This window comes from Hyla sarda, chromosome 2 (assembly GCF_029499605.1).
Source record: "Hyla sarda isolate aHylSar1 chromosome 2, aHylSar1.hap1, whole genome shotgun sequence".
NCBI lineage: Eukaryota > Metazoa > Chordata > Amphibia > Anura > Hylidae > Hyla > Hyla sarda.
The window spans coordinates 155,341,793-155,362,482 of NC_079190.1; the positions used below are offsets into that span (position 1 = coordinate 155,341,793).

Below are 20,690 nucleotides of genomic sequence, written 5' to 3' on the forward strand. Positions count from 1 at the left end.
AGATCTCTCTAGAAGAAAAAAGGGAAGACTATATTTTTTCTCAGTTAACATTGCAAAAGACATGACTGATTACGCTCATGTGAATAAATTGTGACATATTGTCCAGACATGGCAAAAGTTAAGATCGCACTGGATCTCACTCCTGAGGCCCACTGCGATCACAGGTTACAGCTACTGGGGTGCCTGGCAACACGCATCACACTTCCCAGCTACCACTCAAACCCAACCCTTTCACTGTATAGGTCTATAAAGTAAGAAGGTTGGACGGAGTAGCCGGCTGGAAAGAGCGTTGCCACACACCTCGAAGACTTCTGAATATCAATCAAATTGGGTGTTAGGAATGACTCCCCATTCGATCCAGAAATGTCTGGACACCATGTCAAAAGCTTATTTAAATGACAGAGGGGCTATGCTTTATTTTAATATTTTTGCAACACCTAAAAAAAAATACTTCACCCCCCACCCCAATTAAAGAAATTCTGCTTGTAAGCAACTGCTGTCGGTACCTTTTTACTGATCTGATTGACTTTCATGCCAAAAAATGTGCATGCTCTCAGGTTTTCTGACCAATGTCGCATGAACCTGGTCTTATTCATACTCTGCAGTTGGCTACATAAAAAGAAAACATAGTAGTTTGTGTTTCATGGGGTGAAAGTATGAGAATAATTTCCATAAAATAAATGCAACCTGTGACTGTATGGCCCTTAGAAACATGCAGAAAATCATTTACCTTCTAAATGGAATTGACAATTTACCAGCCTTAGGGATTTGGAGATAATAAAAACAATAGTCTTAGATATATTACAATTTTAGAAGAAATACAGCTTCACTATTTATAGTACCACCTATAGTCTCATATATTTATTGAATTCCCATCTGTATTTTTGAGAAAAGCTGAGAAAGCCGTCAGCGTATGCATTTTTATTATTCAAACAATAAAAGAGACGCTTGAGCTTGCTTGATCAGCTTGGTTGAGAGCAGACTATGGCTTATATATTTCACCTTAAAAGTAGTGTGTTTTGCTTTCACTTATGAAAAATATCATTACGTTTTCTGGTCTTTCACGTGTTCAATTTTCTTTATTTTAGAGAGAGTCTTTGACGTGACAGTAAACCCCTACAACAATAGTTATTTCTCGCCTTCCAATTTAGGTTCTTTATTTGATCAGAGGAATACTATTTATTGGCATTCTACAGAATGCCAACAGCTGTTTGCGAGGAAATATTAAACTCTTAATCGACTCGGACTGTTCTTCAGATTTGTAACAGTTATGCCTTCCTAAATTGTCACTCTACAGGAGTCTTAGAGAACCAATTTATTTTTCCTTCTATCTAAGATTCAACAAATGGACGCTTTAAATGGACGTTCAAAATAGTATGCTGTTCGCTCACCTGGAATTGGTACACACCGCTTCCAAATATTACGTATATTACCTCTCATTACCAACTACAGCCACAATCAATTCTGCTAAACGGTGAAGATAAAGTTTTCAAATAGAACATCGAATTGAAAAAAAAAAGTTCCAGTGCAATGGCTTCAGCCACACACTATACCATCCTAACAAAAGAATGAACAGCTACATATAAAAGGGAAAATTTCCAGCAGTTCTGTGCTACCAAAACTGCTGCCAGCCCCCTAAAGACATGGGAGTGGGGAGTAAAATGATACCATAGTTCTCGGCCATACTGCTTGCATGACCGAGATAAACGCTGTTCTATGCCCTAGCCACTGCCATAATTCTCAAACAAACGTGCTCTCCTTTAAAACATGGAGTTTTCCTGACCCAGTCTTTCATGTATGATTGACATCTCTAGCATACAGCCAGGAGATCACAAGAGCTTTCAATCAAAGCTAAGAGGAGGAGCAAGGAAACGTCTCAATGCTGGGAGCTCTGTGCACCATAGAAGGAGACCCCACCTCTCTGGCACTTGCAGTGGGTAGGAAATGTCCAAGACCTAAGGGTTAGTTAACCCCTACACCCCTCTCACATGTCTTTATGGGGTTGTCAGCAGTTTTGGTAGCTTTTGTTTGTTATTTGTATGACTGTTATTATTATTATATACTCTGTCATATTTTGTTATGCTTGCAGATTGTAAATTATAATAATGACAGAAAAAGAGCCATGCAAGCGGGTATAAGGAAAGGTCAATAATTCCCAGTAGGATACAATGTGAAAAACGCTGATAAACAACTTTTCACACATAAGGGGTTTGGGTGACAAGTATTTTACTTCCACATAGATAAGGCTTTTATAGGTTGCACCATGCCGGCTTACAACTTATTGGTCACTTTCCGTATATCTTCGAAGTAATCCTCCTAATGTACTAAAACTAAATGTTCTCCCAACAACATATGACCTGGCTGCATGCTGCAAATATAATAAATATGAGGTATTAGTTGATATTTTGGCTAAAATTTATAAACATGCAATTCCCGCCCAGGGTATTCTTTGTCTTGTATGTTCCTACACTAACATTACAAAGCAATCACAGAAGATTTACTAAAAATCACAGAGAAAGAGCCATACTGACTGATGCAATGGCAGATTGAAACCAAGCCACAATACTTAACCAAAATTCAAAAGGCTCCAAAGTCAGGGATGAGCCCCACCCACTGACTGACAGTAAATCTAGCTGTGGTTGTGCAAAAAGCAGCATAACAGTACTAAAGGGATGAATATTGGTGTCATACACTGTAGAAGAACAGAAAGGAGAACTCACATGAAATTATTATACATAGGAGACAATCACCACATGCTAGGTTACTCCATGAGTGGGAATAGGCTGTCAGCAGATAAGACTGTAAAAGAAAGGAAAAAGAAGTGCATGCCCCTAATGAATCCCATACCTGAAGAGCAGATAAAATACATGTAACGCACTTACCCGATGTTGTTGTGCTTTTAACCTTTAGAGTTATCACTTGTAAGATTGTTGCCTCTCTATCCATACCGAGTCAAGGTCCATTGGCCGGTATATGTATATAGTAGAAGAATTGCAGAAAACTAAGAGGGGCATTTACTAATCTTTTACTATGTAGTCTGGTTTTTACCCTGTTTTTTTCTACTCCATTTTTGACTATGTGCGAGCAATTTACTAAATTGTTGCACAGCGTTAATAAATTTGGCACACGTAGGCAAAAGTGGGAAATTTACTTCATATAATAGAAAAAATAGTATGTTTCTTTTTCCTGCTGTCTGAATAGGTTTGGCTGCTAGGTTTCCTTCTGGATCTTTTGTTTTTGAGTTTTTTTTTAATTTTTTAGCTTTTTCACCACATCTAAATAATTCAATAACTAAATTGTAGTCATGGCTCATATTAGTGGTAAACGGCGTTTAGTGTGTGTGTGTGTGTGTGTGTTTATTAAATTTTTTTAACACTGTTTTTTCTCCCTAAATGTACTTACTCTTTTTTTTTTGTTACCTCTTCTACAGATCCGTGTATCCTGTGGACTCCTTCGGATTCGGTGGACTACTTCGACGACCAGCGTTTTTCTTTGCTTGATGTTAATACAATGGTTAACGAGGGCTTGTGGGGGAGTGTTTTTTTGTAATAAATATTTTTTTAAACCTGTTGTGTTTTTTTTTTTACTTTACTGGACAGGCTTAGTAGTGGAAGCTGTCTTACAGACGGAGTCCATTACTAAGCCGGGCTTAGGGTTAGCCGCAAAAACAGCTAGCGCTAACCCCCAATTATTACCCCGGTACCCAACGCCACAGGGTTGCTGGGAAGAGCTGGTACCAACAGGCCTGGAGCGTCAAAAATGGTGCTCCTGGGCCTAGGCGGTAACAGGCTGGCGTTATTTAGGCTGGGCAGGGCCAGTAACAATGGTCCTCGCCAACCCTGGTAACATCAGGCTGTTACTGTTTGGTTGGTATTTGGCTGAGAATAAAAATAGGGGGGACCCTATGTGTTTTTTTTTTTTTATATATTTAATTATTTATTTAAAAAAAAAACGCATAGGGTCCCCCCCTTTTTTTAAGACAGCTTCCACTACTAAGCCTGTCCAGTAAAGTAAGGAAAAAACACAGCAGGATTTAAAAAATTTTTATTACAAAAAACACTCCCCCACAAGCCCTCATTAACCATTTTATTAAAATCAAACAAAGAAAAACGCTGATCATCGAAGTAGTCCACCGAATCCGAAGGAGTCCACAGGATACACGGATCTGAAATGAGAAGGAAAAAAAAAATGGTTTAGTACATTTATTATCACCTGCTCACACATCTCCCGCCCCGCATGACTACAACTGCAAGCATGCCCTTAAAGTAAGGACATGCTGGGAGTTGTAGTTGTGTGGTGCGGGAGATGTGTGGGCAAGTGACAAGCTTGTCCCCTGCCCCCAGCTGCAGGACTACAACTCCCAGCATGCCCTTACAGTAAGGTGGGGTGGAGGCCGGGCACAGTGTTTCCCAACCTGGGAGTTGTAGTTTTGCAACATCTGGAGGCACCCTGGTTGGGAAAACCTGTTTTAGGCCAGTGTTTCCCAACCAGGGTGCCTCCAGATGTTGCAAAACTACAACTCCCAAGATGCCTGGTCAGCCAAAGGCTGTCCAGGCATGCTGGGAGTTGTAGTCTTCCAACATCTGGAGGCACCCTGGTTGGGAAACACTGTTTTAAGCCAGTGTTTCCCAACCAGGGTGCCTCCAGATGTTGCAAAACTACAACTCCCAGGATGCCTGGACAACCAAAGGCTGTCCAGGCATGATGGGAGTTGTAGTCTTGCAACATCTGGAGGCACCCTGGTTGGGAAACACTGTTTTAGGCCAGTGTTTCCCAACCAGGGTGCCTCCAGATGTTGCAAAACTACAACTGCCAGGATGCCTGGACAACCAAAGGGTGTCCAGGCATGCTGGGAGTTGTAGTCTTGCAACATTTGGAGGCACCCTGGTTGGGAAGCTTGCGCAACTTACCGGCTTCCGTAGGATCCAGCGCTGCACGACACTGCCGCGCGACGATCTCCGTCAGCGATCGTCGCTGGAGCCTCGGAAGGATAAGTGAACGTCTTCGCCGGTCCCCTTCAGCTGTTTAGTTTTGCAACAGCTGGAGGACTACAGTTTACAGACCACAAACCAGTGGCCTGCAAACTGTGGCCCTCAGCTGTTGCAAAACTACAACACCCAGCATGCCCTGACAGCCAAAGCCTTTGGCTGTCAGGGCAGGAGCCCGGGCTGACATTACAGTGCAGCCTCCCGGGCTCCTCATATGGCCTCCCCACTATCCTCACTTATGGGGACACTGATATACATCCCCCCCCCTTGTCTCCCGCCCACGCCGCTCAGCTCCCGCTGCTACAAGACTACAACTCCCAGCGTGTCCTAGTCTTGCAACAGTTAGCAGACAGATGGGAGTTGTGTGGCGCTGGCAGGTGAGAGGGGTGGGATATAAATCACTGCAGTGTCCCTGTAGTGAATTGAGGGTAGCGGGAAGAAAGTATGTTGGAGCCCGGGCAGCAGTAGCTTTTCCTGCTCCATGTTGGAGCTGGAGTAAATTTAGTCAAATTTTACAGCCGTTGCGACTGTTTATTGCGCAGCTGCGACTGTCGCAGTTAATAAATACCTGACCACTGCAAGTCAAAAATGCAAACTAGCGTAAATCAAGCGGGGAAAAAAATGTGACTTTCTAGCTCTTGCTAGAGAAAGTTGCACGAAAAATAGGGTAGGCGCAATTGCGACAATTTAGCGCCAAAAATAGTCAGAAAAAAAATGACTAAACCCCTTAGTAAATGCACCTCTAAGTCCCTGATCAAATCTGGCACCATTGAATATTGCTTCTTGCAGTGTCTAACATTGAAAAAATTGATCAAAATATAGTGATGTATCATGTAAGATAATGTGATAAGATACAAAATGGTTCTGTAATTTCATCATAGCAATGATTTTAATACCTGCTCATAGGATCAGTGAGCCCACAAGCCAGCGTAATCCTCCTATGAGAAGTCTATGTAGAGAAAAGTTCAGATCTGTCGGCTATTTGACCTGTTGATCAGACATGTCAAAAGTTGCTAACCGTGCCCAGTCTCACTCCTGAGACCTGCTGCGATCATGTGATATAAGCCAGGGAAGCAGGTGGCATTGACCTTTGCTTCCTGATAGGCCAGGAGATCTGTACTTTTCTCTGCATATACTTTTATGACATCTTCTTGGCCAGCTGGGGAGCTGAGCACAATGCTGCCAGTTTCCTCAGCTAATAACTCCCGATTGCAGTGGGTCTCAGGAGTGAGACCAGGTGCAATCAACAACATTTGATATGTCTTAAAGGAGAACTACGGGATTGAAAAATGTATCCCCTATCCTAAGGATAGGGGATAAGTTTCAGATCGCGGGGGGTCCGACTGCTGGGGCCCCCGCGATCTCCCGTACGAGGCCCCGGCTCTCTGGTTAGAGAGGGCGTGTTGACCACCGCACGAAGCAGCGGCCGACACGCCCCCTCCATACACTGCTATGGGAGAGCCGGAAATTGCCGAAGGCAGCGCTTCGGCTCTCCCATAGCAGTAAATGGAGGGCGCGTGTCAGCCGCAGCCGCCTCGTGCGGTGGTCGACACGCGCTCTCTATGCAGAGAGCCGTGGCCCCGTACTGGTGATCATGGGGGGCCCGTGTGGTCAGACCCCCCACGATCTGAAACTTATCCTCTATCCTTAGGATAGGGGATAACATTTTCAATCCTGTAGTTCTCCTTTAACAACGGGTCGTTGTTTTGTATAACATTAACACTTTAAAGGTGTTTATGATTGAACACATCCCCACCATGTGAGCACCAGTTCACAGAGTCCAGTGTTTATGTGCATTTCCTTTTGAGTGTGCTACCTAATAAGGTGCTCAGCATTTTTTTCCTTTATTTTCTACATGTATATCAAAGGGTTGTTAAGGAAGGTCATGTAATGGGAGTCTTTTACATTTCATTTGTCTTCATTTCTTCAGGTATTTCTTGGATGTGGCCAACCTAAATCCCTTCATTCATCAAGAACATTGAGATCATTCTCAGGAAGACGTCACATATACTTTAAAGCCTACAGTTTACATGAGAAACCTACAACTGCTGCTGGAACGAGTATGGACAGACTGGTATGTCTATTTCCCTTAATATTTAACCCATTAATATATAGTCTATAGTCATATACAAATGAGTGTACAAAAATACTCTCATTGTATGCCACAGGATAGAGGATAAGTGTCTGATGGAGAGGGGTCTGACTACTGGGCCCCCCTCGCCTGTGAGGTGCCCAGCTCTCCTTGTGCCAGATATACACGAGCTCTGTGTCTGTGCAGCTCTCCCAGGGAGGGGGCATGTCAACCCCCATTCTATGCTTGAGAGGAGCCATGGTGCAGTGCAGGAGTTCCCAAGGGGTCCAACTGTTGGCACACTTATACCCCTTTTTGTAGATAGGGGCTAAGAAGTAAAGTAACGGAGTACTCCTTTAACTGAATGAAAGCTTTATGTAGACAAAAACAAGCCTATTTGCTTCTGTCTAACATTTAATTTATTCTTAAATTCTCTAGATGCACAACAAAGTAGTATTTGAGTGTCATGGTCCATTATGTTCCACTAGTTTTGGGCAATAAAAAGTATCTAGGCTGGTTTTAAACAGAGAATTAATGGCATGTCATCTTGGGTTTTTCGTTACTTCTTTTAGGCTAAGTTTCCACTTTATTTCCAGCATTTTTTAATGAAAGAAAACGCCAGAAAAAAATTACAGTGCACTTTCTTGCGTCTGATGTTTTTCCTGGTGTTTTTGCATTTGAGTGGAAATTGCATTTTTGACCCCTTTGGCATTTATTTATTTTTTCACAATTTGTTGGATACCAAAAAAAAAAAAAAAAAAAGGATGCAGTAGTGATGGAAAAAATGTATTACACGAAATTTGTATTTCTATAACGAAATTTTAATCAGTTTTTTAACAGGAGGCAGGCAGGGCACTAAAAATGTAGCCAACAATAATAAAAAGTAGCGTGTGTGTGTTTTTACCTTTTTTTTCCATTTTTTTTTTAGGTAGTACTACTACTCCCAGCATGGAACACACTGTTCCATGATGGGAGTAGTAGTTCCTTTACTAATAGACAGATCGCCCGGGTGTTACTCCTGACACCCGATGCGATCATCCATAATATAGCAGAGATGCGGAGTGGCTCCATACAGCACTCGCATCTCTGCACTATACTCCAGGGTGGCCAGTGATGTGAATAGAAATTCACATCACTCATTCATATTTTCCACCCAGAGTGGGGATTGGCTGGATGGTGGCAGCAAATCCCCGCTCTCAGCGGGAAATATGAATGGTGAGTGGATGGCCGGAGTACAGAGCAGAGATGTGAGTGCAGGAGAAAGCCGCTCCATATCTCAGGGATGAAGGATGATCGCAGCGGATGTCAGGACTGAAACCCACTGTGATCTGTCCTTAACTGCAGGTACTACTGCTCCCAATATGGAGCACACTCTGCTCCATGCTGGGAGCTGCAGTACCTGCATCAACCCCTACAGGACCCATGACGTAACGTTACGTCCCGACACCCTGGGTCTTAAGGCCGAGCGGGGATCGGACCAGGATGCCTGCTGAAATCATTCAGCAGGCATCCCGTGCAAATGCCCAGGGGGGTCATCAGACCCCCCTCCCCCATGTCGGCGATCGCGGCAAATCGCAAGTGAATTCACACTTGCGATTTGCGCGATTCCGGGTCATTACGGGTCTATAGTGACCCGGTGACCCGGAATGTAAGGGGGATCGCGGGTGATTAAGACACCCAGGATCCCCCTGAAGTGATAGGAGTGAGGTGGCAGGGGTGCTACCCCTCCTATCCCTGCTATTGGTGGTCTAGACGCGACCACCAATAGCAGATCGGGGGCGGGGGGGTTATCTTTCGTTTTCCCCGTCCTGCCCACCATCAATAGGCGGGGCAGGACGGGGAAATGACGGGGACCGGCGTCGAAGATCCACTTACCGATCCGGGTGGGCGACGGAGGCTGCGGGCGACGGAGATCGGCGGGCGGCGATGACGTGCGGCTGGATCCGACGGAAGCCGGTGAGTTGCCTACCAACATCTGCAGGTTGCAGATTGAGACCATTAAACAGTGGTCTCTAACTGTAGCCCTCCAGATGTTGCAAAACTACAACTCCCAGCATGCCCAGACAGCTGTTTGGGCATGCTGGAATATGTAGTTTTGCAACAGCTGGAGGGCTACAGTTTGAGACTACTATATAGTGGTCCCTAAACTGTAGCCCTCCAGATCTTGCAAAACTACAACTCCTAGCATGCCCAAACAACTGTTTGCTGTCTGGGCATGCTGGGAATTGTAGTTTTACAACAGCTGGAGGACCACAGTTTGGAGATCACTTTGCAGTGTTTCCTAAAACTGTAGCCCTCCAGATGTAGCAAAACTGCAAATCCCAGCATTTCCAAACAGCAATCAGCTGTCTCGGCATGCTGGGAGTTGTAGTTGCGTACCTCCAGCTATTGCATAACTACATCTCACAGCATGCCCTTCGGCGATCAGTACAGGCTGGGAGTTGAAGTTTTGCAACAGCTGAAGGCAGACTGGTTGGAAAATACTGAGTTAGGTAACAGAACCTAACTGAAGGTTTTCCAACGAGTGTGTCTCCAGCTGTTGCAAAAGTACAACTCCCAGCATGCACGGTCTGTCAGTACATGCTGGGAGTTGTAGTTTTGAAACCGCTGGAGGTTTGCCCCCCCCATGTGAACGTACAGGGTACATTCACACAGGCAGGTTTACAGTAAGTTTCCTGCTTCAAGTTTGGGCTGCAGCAAATTTTGTGGGGTATTAAGGCTCATTTTATTCCTTGTTATGTTCCTCAAGGGGTCTAGTTTCCAAAATGGTATGCCATGTGTTTTTTTTTTTTTTGCTGTCCTGGCACCATAGGGGCTTCCTAAATGCGACATGCCCCCCAAGCAAAATTTGCTCTCAAAAAGCCAAATATGACTCCTTCTCTTCTGAGCATTGTAGTTCGCCTGTAGTGCACTTCAGGTCAACTTATGGGGTACCTTTATACTCAGAAGAGATGGGGTTACAAATTTTGGGGGATGTTTTCTGCTATTAACCCTTGCAAAAATGTGAAATTTGGGGGGAAACACACATTTGTGGGGTATTAAGGCTCACTTTATTCCTTGTTACGTTCCTCAAGGGGTCTAGTTTCCAAAATGGTATGGCATGTGTTTTTTTATTTGCTGTTCTGGCACCATAGGGGCTTCCTAAATGCAACATGGCCCCCAAAAACCATTTCAGAAAAACGTACTCTCCAAAATCCCCTTTTCGCTCCCTCGCTTCTGAGACCTCTACTGTGCCCGCCGAACACTTTATATGGACATATGAGGTATGTGCTTACTCGAGAGAAATTGGGCTACAAATATAAGTATAAATTTTCTCCTTTTACCCCTTGTAAAAAAAAAAAATTGGGTCTACAAGAACATGCGAGTGTAAAAAATGAAGTTTGTGAATTTTCTCCTTCACTTTGCTGCTATTCCTGTGAAACACCTAAAGGGTTAAAACGCTGACTGAATGTCATTTTGAATACTTTAGGGGTGCAGTTTTTCTAATGGGGTCTTTTACGGGGTATTTCTAATATGAAGACCCTTCAAATCCACTTCAAACCTGAACTGGTCCCTGAAAAATAGTGAGTTTGAAAATTTTGTGAAAAATTGGAAAATTGCTGCTGAACTTTGAAGCCCTGGTGTCTTCCAAAAGTAAAAACACATCAATTTTATGATGCAAACATAAAGTAGACATATTGTATATGTGAATTAAAAAAATGTATTTGGAATATCCATTTTCCTTACAAGCAGAGAGCTTCAAAGTTAGAAAAATGCTAAATTTTCATTTTTTTCATCAAATTTGGGGATTTTTCACCAAGAAAGGATGCAAGTTACCACAAAATGTTACCAATATGTTAAAGTAGAATATGTCATGAAAAAACAATCTCGGAATCAGAATGATAACTAAAAGCATTCCAGAGTTATTAATGTTTAAAGTGACAGTGGTCAGATGTGCAAAAAACGCTCTGGTCCTAAGGTGTAAAATGGCCTGGTCCTTAAGGGGTTAATAGACAGATCACAGCAAGTGTCACTCCTAACACCCGCTGTGATCCTCCTGTATAATGTATAGATGAGGCCGGCCCCTCTTCTACGGTCCCCTGCACTGACGTATATATACACCTATTCATATTTCCCACAGAGAGCTGTGATTGGCTGGAACCATCTTGCCAATCACAGCTCTCTGTGGGAAATATGAATAGATGTATATATACGGCACTGCAGGGGACCATAGAAGAGCAGCCGGCCGCATCTATACATTATACAGGAGGATCGCAACGGGTGTCAGAAGTGGCACGGGCGATCTGTCAATTAGTACAGGTACTACTACTCCCATCATGGAACAGAGTGTTCCATGCTGGGAGTAGTAGTACTACCTAAAAAATGCAAAAAAAATTAAGTGAAAAACACACACACACTACATTTTTATTGCTGGCTACATTTTTAGTGACCTGCCCACACACATAAATTGATCCTTGTTTAAAAATGTATTAAAACTTCGTTATAATAAAGATAAATTTCGTTAAATACAATTTTTTCATCACTACTGTATCTTTTTTAATATTTTTTTAATGGTACCCTGCGAATTTTTATTTCAAAAGGTACTTCCATCACTTTTTTGGATCGCTAAAGTCCAAAGAAGAATAGAAACACCAGCAAAAACGCCAAAGTTAAAACCCACATGTCGTTTTTCTTGGCAATTTTTTACTCTCGCAGACTTCTATGGGAGAAACACGCCACGATTTCAGGGAAAAAAACACCATAGGCTCAACATGCTGCGACTTTGCACAACCGCCAAGGAGCTTAAAAAACGCCAAAAGGATAAAAAAAAAACTGGAGAACGCAAAGTGAAAAAATAACTTTGCAATTTCTCATTGATTTACAGCTAACACCTGGCCGCAGCATTTTTTGGGCCGAAAATTGCGTTTTTCTTGACAACATGAAGTCCTAAATTAGCCCAGAGTTACAAAAAATTTACATAGTGTAGACAGTCTTGGAAGGCATCGGATTTATCACAGTTTTGACAATTTATTAATTGGCTTAAAGGGGTATTCCATAGTCCAGATGACATTACACAGAGCAGCAGAATACACATTGGCCGGCATTTATCTTGAAGGTGTAAATTAAGCATTTTTCTACGCCTTTTTTTGTGTGCTGGTAATGTGTAGGAGCACCAAATTTATTAAATGGTCACAGGGCATTTGATAAATTTGGTGCAGGTCACATTTTCTGAAATTTCTCTCTTCCCATACTCCAAAAAGTCTTGGCTAGTGTAGTTTTAGAGACTTTTCAGTGGCTTTGCACCTTTTTGTGCCTTTTCACAAAAAGGCGCAGTTCATAAAATCCTTCCATATCACGTGTATTGACAAAATCAGTGGATTGCAACTCAAAATCAGCAGAAATGTGTAAACCAAAAGGCGCAAATGAAGGCGCAAATAATCCCTGCCTTTTCTAGACGCAAAAATCTGTCTAAAGATAATAATAAATGTCGCCTATTGCAGTTTCTGTCACACTGTTACTCCCTATGTGCTACTGTACAGCACAGTAACAATAGACATGGCTTCAACAGCAGCCTATGTGGGTAGCAGAACACAGTTCCCATCATACATTGCTGTTCTCTTAGACTTGTATTCCCCTGATGACTTAAAGGGGTACTCCGGTGAAAAACTTTTTTTTTTTAATCAACTGGTGCCAGAAAGTTAAACAGATTTGTAAATTACTTCTATTAAAAAATCTTAATCGTTCCTGTACTTATTAGCTGCTGAATACTACAGCGGAAATTCTTTTCTTTTTGAAACACAGAACTCTCTGCTGACATCATTACCACAGTGCTCTCTGCTGCCATCTCTGTCCATTTTATGAACTGTCCAGAACAGCATATGTTTGCTATGGGGATTTCCTTTTACCCTGGACAGTTCCTAAAATGGACAGAGATGTCAGCAGAGAGGACTGTGCTCATGATGTCAGCAGACAGCTCTGTGTTTTAAACGGAAAATAATTTCCACTGTAGTATTCAGCAGCTAATAAGTACAGGAGGGATTAAGATTTTTTAATAAAAGTAATTTACAAATCTGTTTAACTTTCTGGCACCAGTTGATTTTTTTTTTTTTTAAGTTTTTCACCGGAGTACCCCATTAAGGGGTTTGGCAAACTAATCATTACACTGAGGCATTTCCTCATATACTGATGCTGCAGTAGAATTATGCAGCTCTGCCCCAATTTTGGAACATAGTGTCACATCTTAAGCCACAACCCTTTTGTCAAAGGCAAGCTCCTTACTTAGACATGGCCAGAAATAGGCATAAGGCTAGGTCCACACTGCATTTTGTCTCTCATTAGACATATCCGTCAGCATCCTGCCGAAAAACTGGAAACCGACAAACTGTAGCCATGCCTTTCATTTCAATGGTCGAACAGAGTTAGAGTTTGGAACGTATGCACTATTTTCAGCAGACTCAAAAGCACAACAGAACGCACTTTGGAGTCCCAGGGAAAAGGTGCATACAGTCCGAATGGTAACTCCAGTTAAATAATGGGCATCTGCTGCCAAAAACTATGAGCACACCCCTTTTAGGGTTTCTGACCTGTTTTGTCAAAATAAGGAAAACCCGACCAGGAAAGTTCAAAATATTCAAAAAAAAAAAAAAAGTATTGGCTTTCAGTTTCGTACAGAGTGAGAGTGTTTGCCATCTGGCTGCGTGACCTGTGTTCATAGCATTTAGTCGTAATGTACCCAAAAACATTTGTCTAAATTTTTTGGATACCTTAAAAAATGGATGCATTTTGTCTGATACATTCATATAGTACACTGCTCAAAAAAATAAAGAGAACACTAAGATAACACATCCTAGATCTGAATGAATGAACTAATCGTATGAAATACTTTTGTCTTTACATTGTTGAATGTGCTGACAACAAAATCACACAAAAATTATCAATGGAAATCAAATTTATCAACCCATCGAGGTCTGGATATGGAGTCACACTCAAAATCAAAGTGGAAAACCACACTACAGGCTGATCCAACTTTGATGTAATGTCCTTAAAACAAGTCAAAATGAGGCTCAGTAGTGTGTGTGGCCTCCACGTGCCCGTATTACCTCCCTACAATGCCTGGACATGCTCCTGATGAGGTGGCGGATGGTCTCCTAAGGGATGTCCTCACAGACCTGTACTAAAGCATCCGCCAACTCCTGGACAGTCTGTGGTATAACGTGGCGTTGGTGGATGGGGTGAGACGTGATGTCCCAGATGTGCTCAATCAGATTCAGGTCTGGGGAACAGGCGGACCAGTCCATAGCATCAATGCCTTCCTCTTGCAGGAACTGCTGACACACTCCAGCCACATGAGGTCTAGCATTGTCTTGCATTAGGAGGAACCCAGGTCCAACAGCACCAGCATATAGTCTCACAAGGGGTCTGAGGATCTCATCTCGGTACCTAATGGCAGTCAGGCTACCCCTGGCAAGCACATGGAGGGCTGTGGGGCTCCTAAAGAAATGCCACCCCACTCCATTACTGCCCCACCGCCAAATTGGTCATGCTGGAGGATGTTGCAGGCAGCAGAACGTTCTCCATGGTGTCTCCAGAATCTGTCACATCTGTCACATGTGCTCAGTGTGAACCTGCTTTCATCTGTGAAGAGCACAGGGCGCCAGTGGCGAATTTGCCAATCTTGGTGTTCTCTGGCAAATGCCAAACGTCCTGCACGGTGTTGGGCTGTAAGCACAACTCCCATCTGTGGACATCGGGCCCTCATACCACCCTCATGGAGTCTGTTTCTGACCGTTTGAGTGGACACATGCACATTTGTGGCCTGCTGAAGGTCATTTTGCAGGCCTCTGGTAGTGCTCCTACTGCTCCTCCTTGCACAAAGGCGGAGGTAGCGTTCCTGCTGCTGTGTTGTTGCCCTCCTATGGCCCCTTTACGTCTCCTGATGTACTGACCTGTCTCCTGGTAGCTCCTCCATGCTCTGGACACTACAATGACAGACACAGCAAACCTTTTTGCCACAGCTCGCATTGATGTGCCATCCTGGATGAGCTGCACTACCTGAGCCACTTGTGTGGGTTGTAGACTCCGTCTCATGCTACCACTAGAGTGAAAGCACCGCCAGCATAAAAAAAATACCAAAACATCAACCAGGAAGCATAGGAACTGAGAAGTGGTATGTGGTCACCTGCAGAACCACTCCTTTATCGGGGGTGTCTTGCTAATTGCCTATAATTTCCACCTGTTGTCTGTCCCATTTGCACAACAGCATGTGAAATTGATTGTCAATCAGTGTTGCTTCCTGAGTGGACAGTGATTTCACAGAAGTGTGATTGACTTGGAGTTACATTGTGTTGTTTAAGTGTTTCCTTTACATATTGGGGTGTGTTCACACTGTGTACAATTTACCAGCATATTTTATTTTACGACTACAGTTAAATCCGTATTATCAAAAACCTGCGAGGGACCCCCCATGGAGCCCCAGCTGATGCCGTAGATCATTATTTCCCAACCAGTGTGCCTCCAAATGTTGCAAAACTACAAGTTCCAGTATGTTGGGAGTTGTAGTATTGCAACAGCTGGAGACACACTGGTTGGGAAAAACTGCTGTGCATGATTTTGAAAGCTGTTTAATATACTGTAGGTTATCTTTTCATGTCAGCTGACTTGTTTGAGTTTTAATAATATCTGAAAACTTTTGTAAATGAATAGTTTGTAACATTTTCTTTCTTAATTTCTCATAAAAAATAACATTTCCCAGACTTTCTTTGAATGTACGACCTGTATTAGTAGTAATAGGCATTCATTATCACCACGGTGCTAGAACATTAGAAATACAGTAAATAAATCACTGCAAACAGGCGCAGTTCCTATAATGTTAAAAATAAATCTTCAGCATATACCTGCGGATTAATAATGTGAGAAACTGTGGGCTGGATTTACTGACTATTGGGGGATAGTAAAACTAAGGCTATGTTCGCACGGGTTTTTCCGCCATCTTTTGTACCAAAAAATGTCTGTCTTTTCCCAGTTATTGAGTTCAATGAAACTTAAAGGGGTACTCCTCTGGAAAACTTTTTTTTTAAATCACTTGGTGCCAGAAAGTTAAACAGATTTGTAAATTACTTCTATTAAAAAATCTTAATCCCTCCAGTACTTATCAGCTGCTGAATACTACAGAAGAAATTATTTTCTTTTTGGAATACAGAGCTCTGTGCTGAATCACGAGCACAGTGCTCTCTGCTGACATCTCTGTCCATTTAAAGAACTGTCCAGAGTAGGAGAAAATCCCCATAGCAAACATATGCTGCTCTGGACAGTTCTTAAAATGAAAAGAGATGTCAGCAGAGAGCATTGTGCTCGTGATATCAGCAGAGAGCACTGTGTTCCAAAAAGAAAATAATTTCCTCGTTAGTATTCAGCAGCTAATAAGTACTGGAAGGATTCAGATTTTTTAATAGAAGTAATTTACAAATCTGTTTTAACTTTCCGGCATCAATTGATAAAAAAAAAATAAAAGTTTTCCACCGGAGTACCCCTTTAATGGAAAAACTGCTGGTGATGCCCACATTGTATTTAACAGTTATTGGGGGAGATTTATCAAAACCTGTGGAGAGGCACAGTTGCCAAGTTGTTCATGGCAACCAATCAGATTGCTTCTTTCATTTTTAACAAGGCAAAAAAAACGGCAGCATTTCTTTTTTTTTTTAACTATTCTTTTCCAAATAAGGATGAAAATGCTTGCTCCACAGTGAAAACTTAGCCTTAAGTTATTTTTTTAACTCTCCATGCATGTGGCCACACCAAAGGCTATGCTAACACAGTATGAAATTTAGTGGCATATTTTCTTTCACAGTTTTGCAGTTTTGGACGCAATCTGCAAAAAAGGCTCGAATTATGCCCCCAAAAATGTGCAAGTAAAATAACATACACCACAAAATTTTACACTGTGTGAACATAGCCTTAAAGTGTAAAGGCTTTATCATCTTAAAGCAAAAACCCATTCATAAACCACTGCAGAGGTTTGTGAGTAGTGGATAGCATTGGGCTAGTGGTGTGACAAGCTATAATCACAGACTAATAATAATATAGACAGTATTAAAGGGGTACTCCACTGCCCCACTGTTCGGAACATTTTGTTCCGAGCGCTTGGAGCAGGCGGCGGGGTCATAACAATCATGACCACACCCTTCGTGATGTCACACTATGCCCCCTCAATGCAAGTCTATGGGAGGGAGTGTGGAGACTGCCCCTCCCATAGACTTGCATTGAGGGGGCTTGTTGTGACATCATGAGGGGCATGGCATTGACATCACAACTCCCGCCACCCGCTCCTAGCGTTCTTAACGAACGCAAGGTGCTGCACAGAGATCGCAGGGGTCCCAGCTGCAGTCAGACATCTTATCCGCTATCCCTTGGATAGGGGATAAGATGTCTAGTGGCGGAGTACCCCTTTAAACATAATCCACCATTCGAGAAGCCTTCAGACCTCTGTAACCCCTGCCAATCAGACAGATATCAGTGTCTATGTAAAAAAGGAGAAGGGGGCGCTCCATAGTGTAATATATGCTGGCAAAAGGGGGAAACGCTAAGGAAAGGTTGGCACATACCCCTATTGGTTGTGCATACCATACACCACAATGAGACAAAGGGATCCTACTGCAGCCCTCCTGCCCAAGCAGACAGATACAAGGTAGAGACAGCTTCAATGGAAGTAAGGAGGGTGACAGGCGCTGAATGGATCAAACCAGGATACAGATACAAAGCAATACTTTAAGGGACCAGCATGCAACGCGTTTCCAGGCCCATAGGCCGCTACGTCAGACATCTGCTTACTTCCATTGAAGCTGTCTCTACCTTGTAGTGTCTATGTAGTCATCCTATCACCTAAAAAAAATTATAGCTATGGGTAAGATGTTTTTGTTCTTTTAGTTCTTTAGTTTTAATGTGTAGCATGCTTAGCTCTGTAGATGTATTGTGTGCTATTATTACCTCTTATACCTTTTCTTTTCTTTATTACATGCTATTAAAGAGGACAATATGGAGGACAATGCAGTATGGGGTAAGAGTGTCTTAACAACACAACACCAGCTGTATTTATATGTATAATGTAAATGTATTCTGTATCCTGTAACTTGCTCTTGAGTACCCTACCAAGAATTAGAGACGGCAGAAAACATCATGTGATTTTAATGAGCACATAAACATCTGCTGCTAAGACACATTCCACTCATCCCATCATAAATGTCTTATTTACTGAAAACATGGCTCCTTCCTTCTTAATGCTGACATCTGATCACTGCGCTTCCAGATGTTTCCTGAAACTGACTGGTAAATAAAGTGAAGGGACAACATTATCAAGTTTGCGCATCAATTTGGCAGAGTTTATTTCTGTCTTAGGCTTGGCAAAGTGCACATCTGTTATCCAGATATTTACTGTCTAGAGATTAAACCTAGGTTTTAATATATAAAATACATAACCTCCTTTTGTTTAGTTCTTGGTTGTACATGTGGTTTAGACTGGATATATAAATTTTAACAGAGCAGCCATGAACTCACATCAGCTGCTGTTAGAGCCGTTAGAAGGAATTTGGAGGCCCCAAGCAAAATGGACATGGTGGCCCCCCCTTGATGTTCACACACGTCACGCTCTAGGGCCGGCATCAGGACGTTGTAACGCCGGCCCTTGAATTCTGGGAGTGCGACGTGAACGAACATCGATACGAGGCCCCCAGATTAGGTGCAGCAGAGTTCCCCCCACACTAGGTGCAGCAGATTTCCCCCCACATTATGTGCATCAGTGTTCCCCCCATATTAAGTGCAGCAGAGTTCCCCCCACATTAGGTGCAGTACAGTTCCCCCCACATTAGGTGCAGTATAGCTCCCCCACATTAGGTGCAGTATAGTTCCCCCACATTAGGTGCAGTATAGTTCCCCACATTAGGTGCAGTACAGTTCCCCCCACATTAGGTGCAGTATAGCTCCCCCACATTAGGTGAAGTATAGTTCCCCTGCATTTGGTGCAGTATAGTTCCCCCCACATTAGGTGCAGTATAGTTCCCCCACATTAGGTGCAGTATAGTTCCCCCCACATTAGGTGCAGTATAGTTCCCCCACATTAGGTGCAGTATAGTTCCCCCCACATTAGGTGCAGTATAGTTCCCCCCACATTAGGTGCAGTATAGTTCCCCCACATTAGGTGCAGTATAGTCCCCCCACATTAGGTGCAGTATAGTTCCCCCACATTTGGTGCAGTATAGTTCCCCCACATTAGGTGCAGTATAGCAGTGGCATTGCTAGGGTTGGTGTCACCCGGTGCGGTAGAAAATGGTGTCACCCCCATACCTCAATCCTGTAAGTTTTTAGCCTGTTGTGACAGACACCACTGTTGTCGCGCATTGTGAGAAATTCCAGTATAATAATCAGATATACCAGTTGCCACAGAATAGGAAAGTGTTAAAGGAATTTTCACCATTTAAATATACAGCTCCCAGAATTACTTAAAGGGGTACTCCACTGGAAAACATTTACTTTTATATCAACTGGTGCCAGAAAGTTAAACAAATTTTTAAATTACTTCTATTTAAAATCTTAATCCTTTTCAGTACTTATCAGCTGCTGTATGCTCCACAGGAAGTTGTGTAGTTCTTTCCAGTCTGACCACAGTGCTATTTGCTGACATGTCTGTCCATGTCAGGAACTGTCTAGAGCAGGATAGGTTTGCTATGGGGATTTGCTCCTACTATGGACAGTTCTTGACATGGACAGATGTGTCAGCACAGAGCACTGTGGTCAGACAGAAAATAAATTAAAAAAGAAAAGAACTTCCTGTGAATCACTTATACAGCAGCTAATAAGTACTGGAAGGATTAAGATTTTTAAATAGAAGTAATTTACAAATCTGTTTAACTTTGTAGCACCAATTGATAAAAACATTTTTTTTCCAGTAGAGTACCCCTTTGAGCAGTGGTGAGGTTATGCTGGGAGTTGTAGTTTCACTCACCATAACTGTAGAACTGACAAGCGACTACAGCTCTGATAGGACATAGAGAGGAGAATGTACAATGATATCAGTGACTACAGGTGACGTCTTCTCTATAGTCTTCCCTTATCTAATTCAGATGGTACATACCGCCTGGTCCAGCTAAAACTTCTATCTGTAGAATGTGACGCCCAGACGTCTCCTCACTATGTCAGCGCATTCTCATCCTCTATATGAAAACAAGTATTATTATAAACCTGCCAGACACTGTATCCTCTAAATATAATACTACTATACTCTTTGATTATAAACCTTCCATACACCATACCCACTGAATATAATACTACCACACACTGTACATTCTGAATATAATACCAACACATACTGTACACTCTGAATATAAATCTGCCACATACTGTACCCCTGAATATAATACCGCCACACACTGTACCCACTGAAAATAATACTAACCCCATACTGTACCCTCTGAACATAATAACAACACATACTGTACCCCTGAATATAATACCGCCACACACTGTACCCCTGAATATAATACCGCCGCACACTGTACACTCTGAATATAATACCAACACATACTGTACACTCTGAATATAAATCTGCCACATACTGTACCCCTGAATATAATACCGCAACACACTGTACCCTCTGAATATAA

General features: G+C 42.6%; 1 protein-coding gene across 1 annotated transcript in view; it reads left to right on the top strand.

Moving 5' to 3' along the window:
* Positions 1-20,690, top strand: part of GPC6 (glypican 6) — a 795,255-nt gene that overhangs the window by 694,139 nt on the left and 80,426 nt on the right. Inside the window, exons 6-7 of the mRNA XM_056555584.1 lie at positions 6,919-7,062; positions 18,062-18,091. Coding sequence (XP_056411559.1) covers positions 6,919-7,062; positions 18,062-18,091 — 174 coding nt within the window. The remainder of the gene's footprint in view (positions 1-6,918; positions 7,063-18,061; positions 18,092-20,690) is intronic.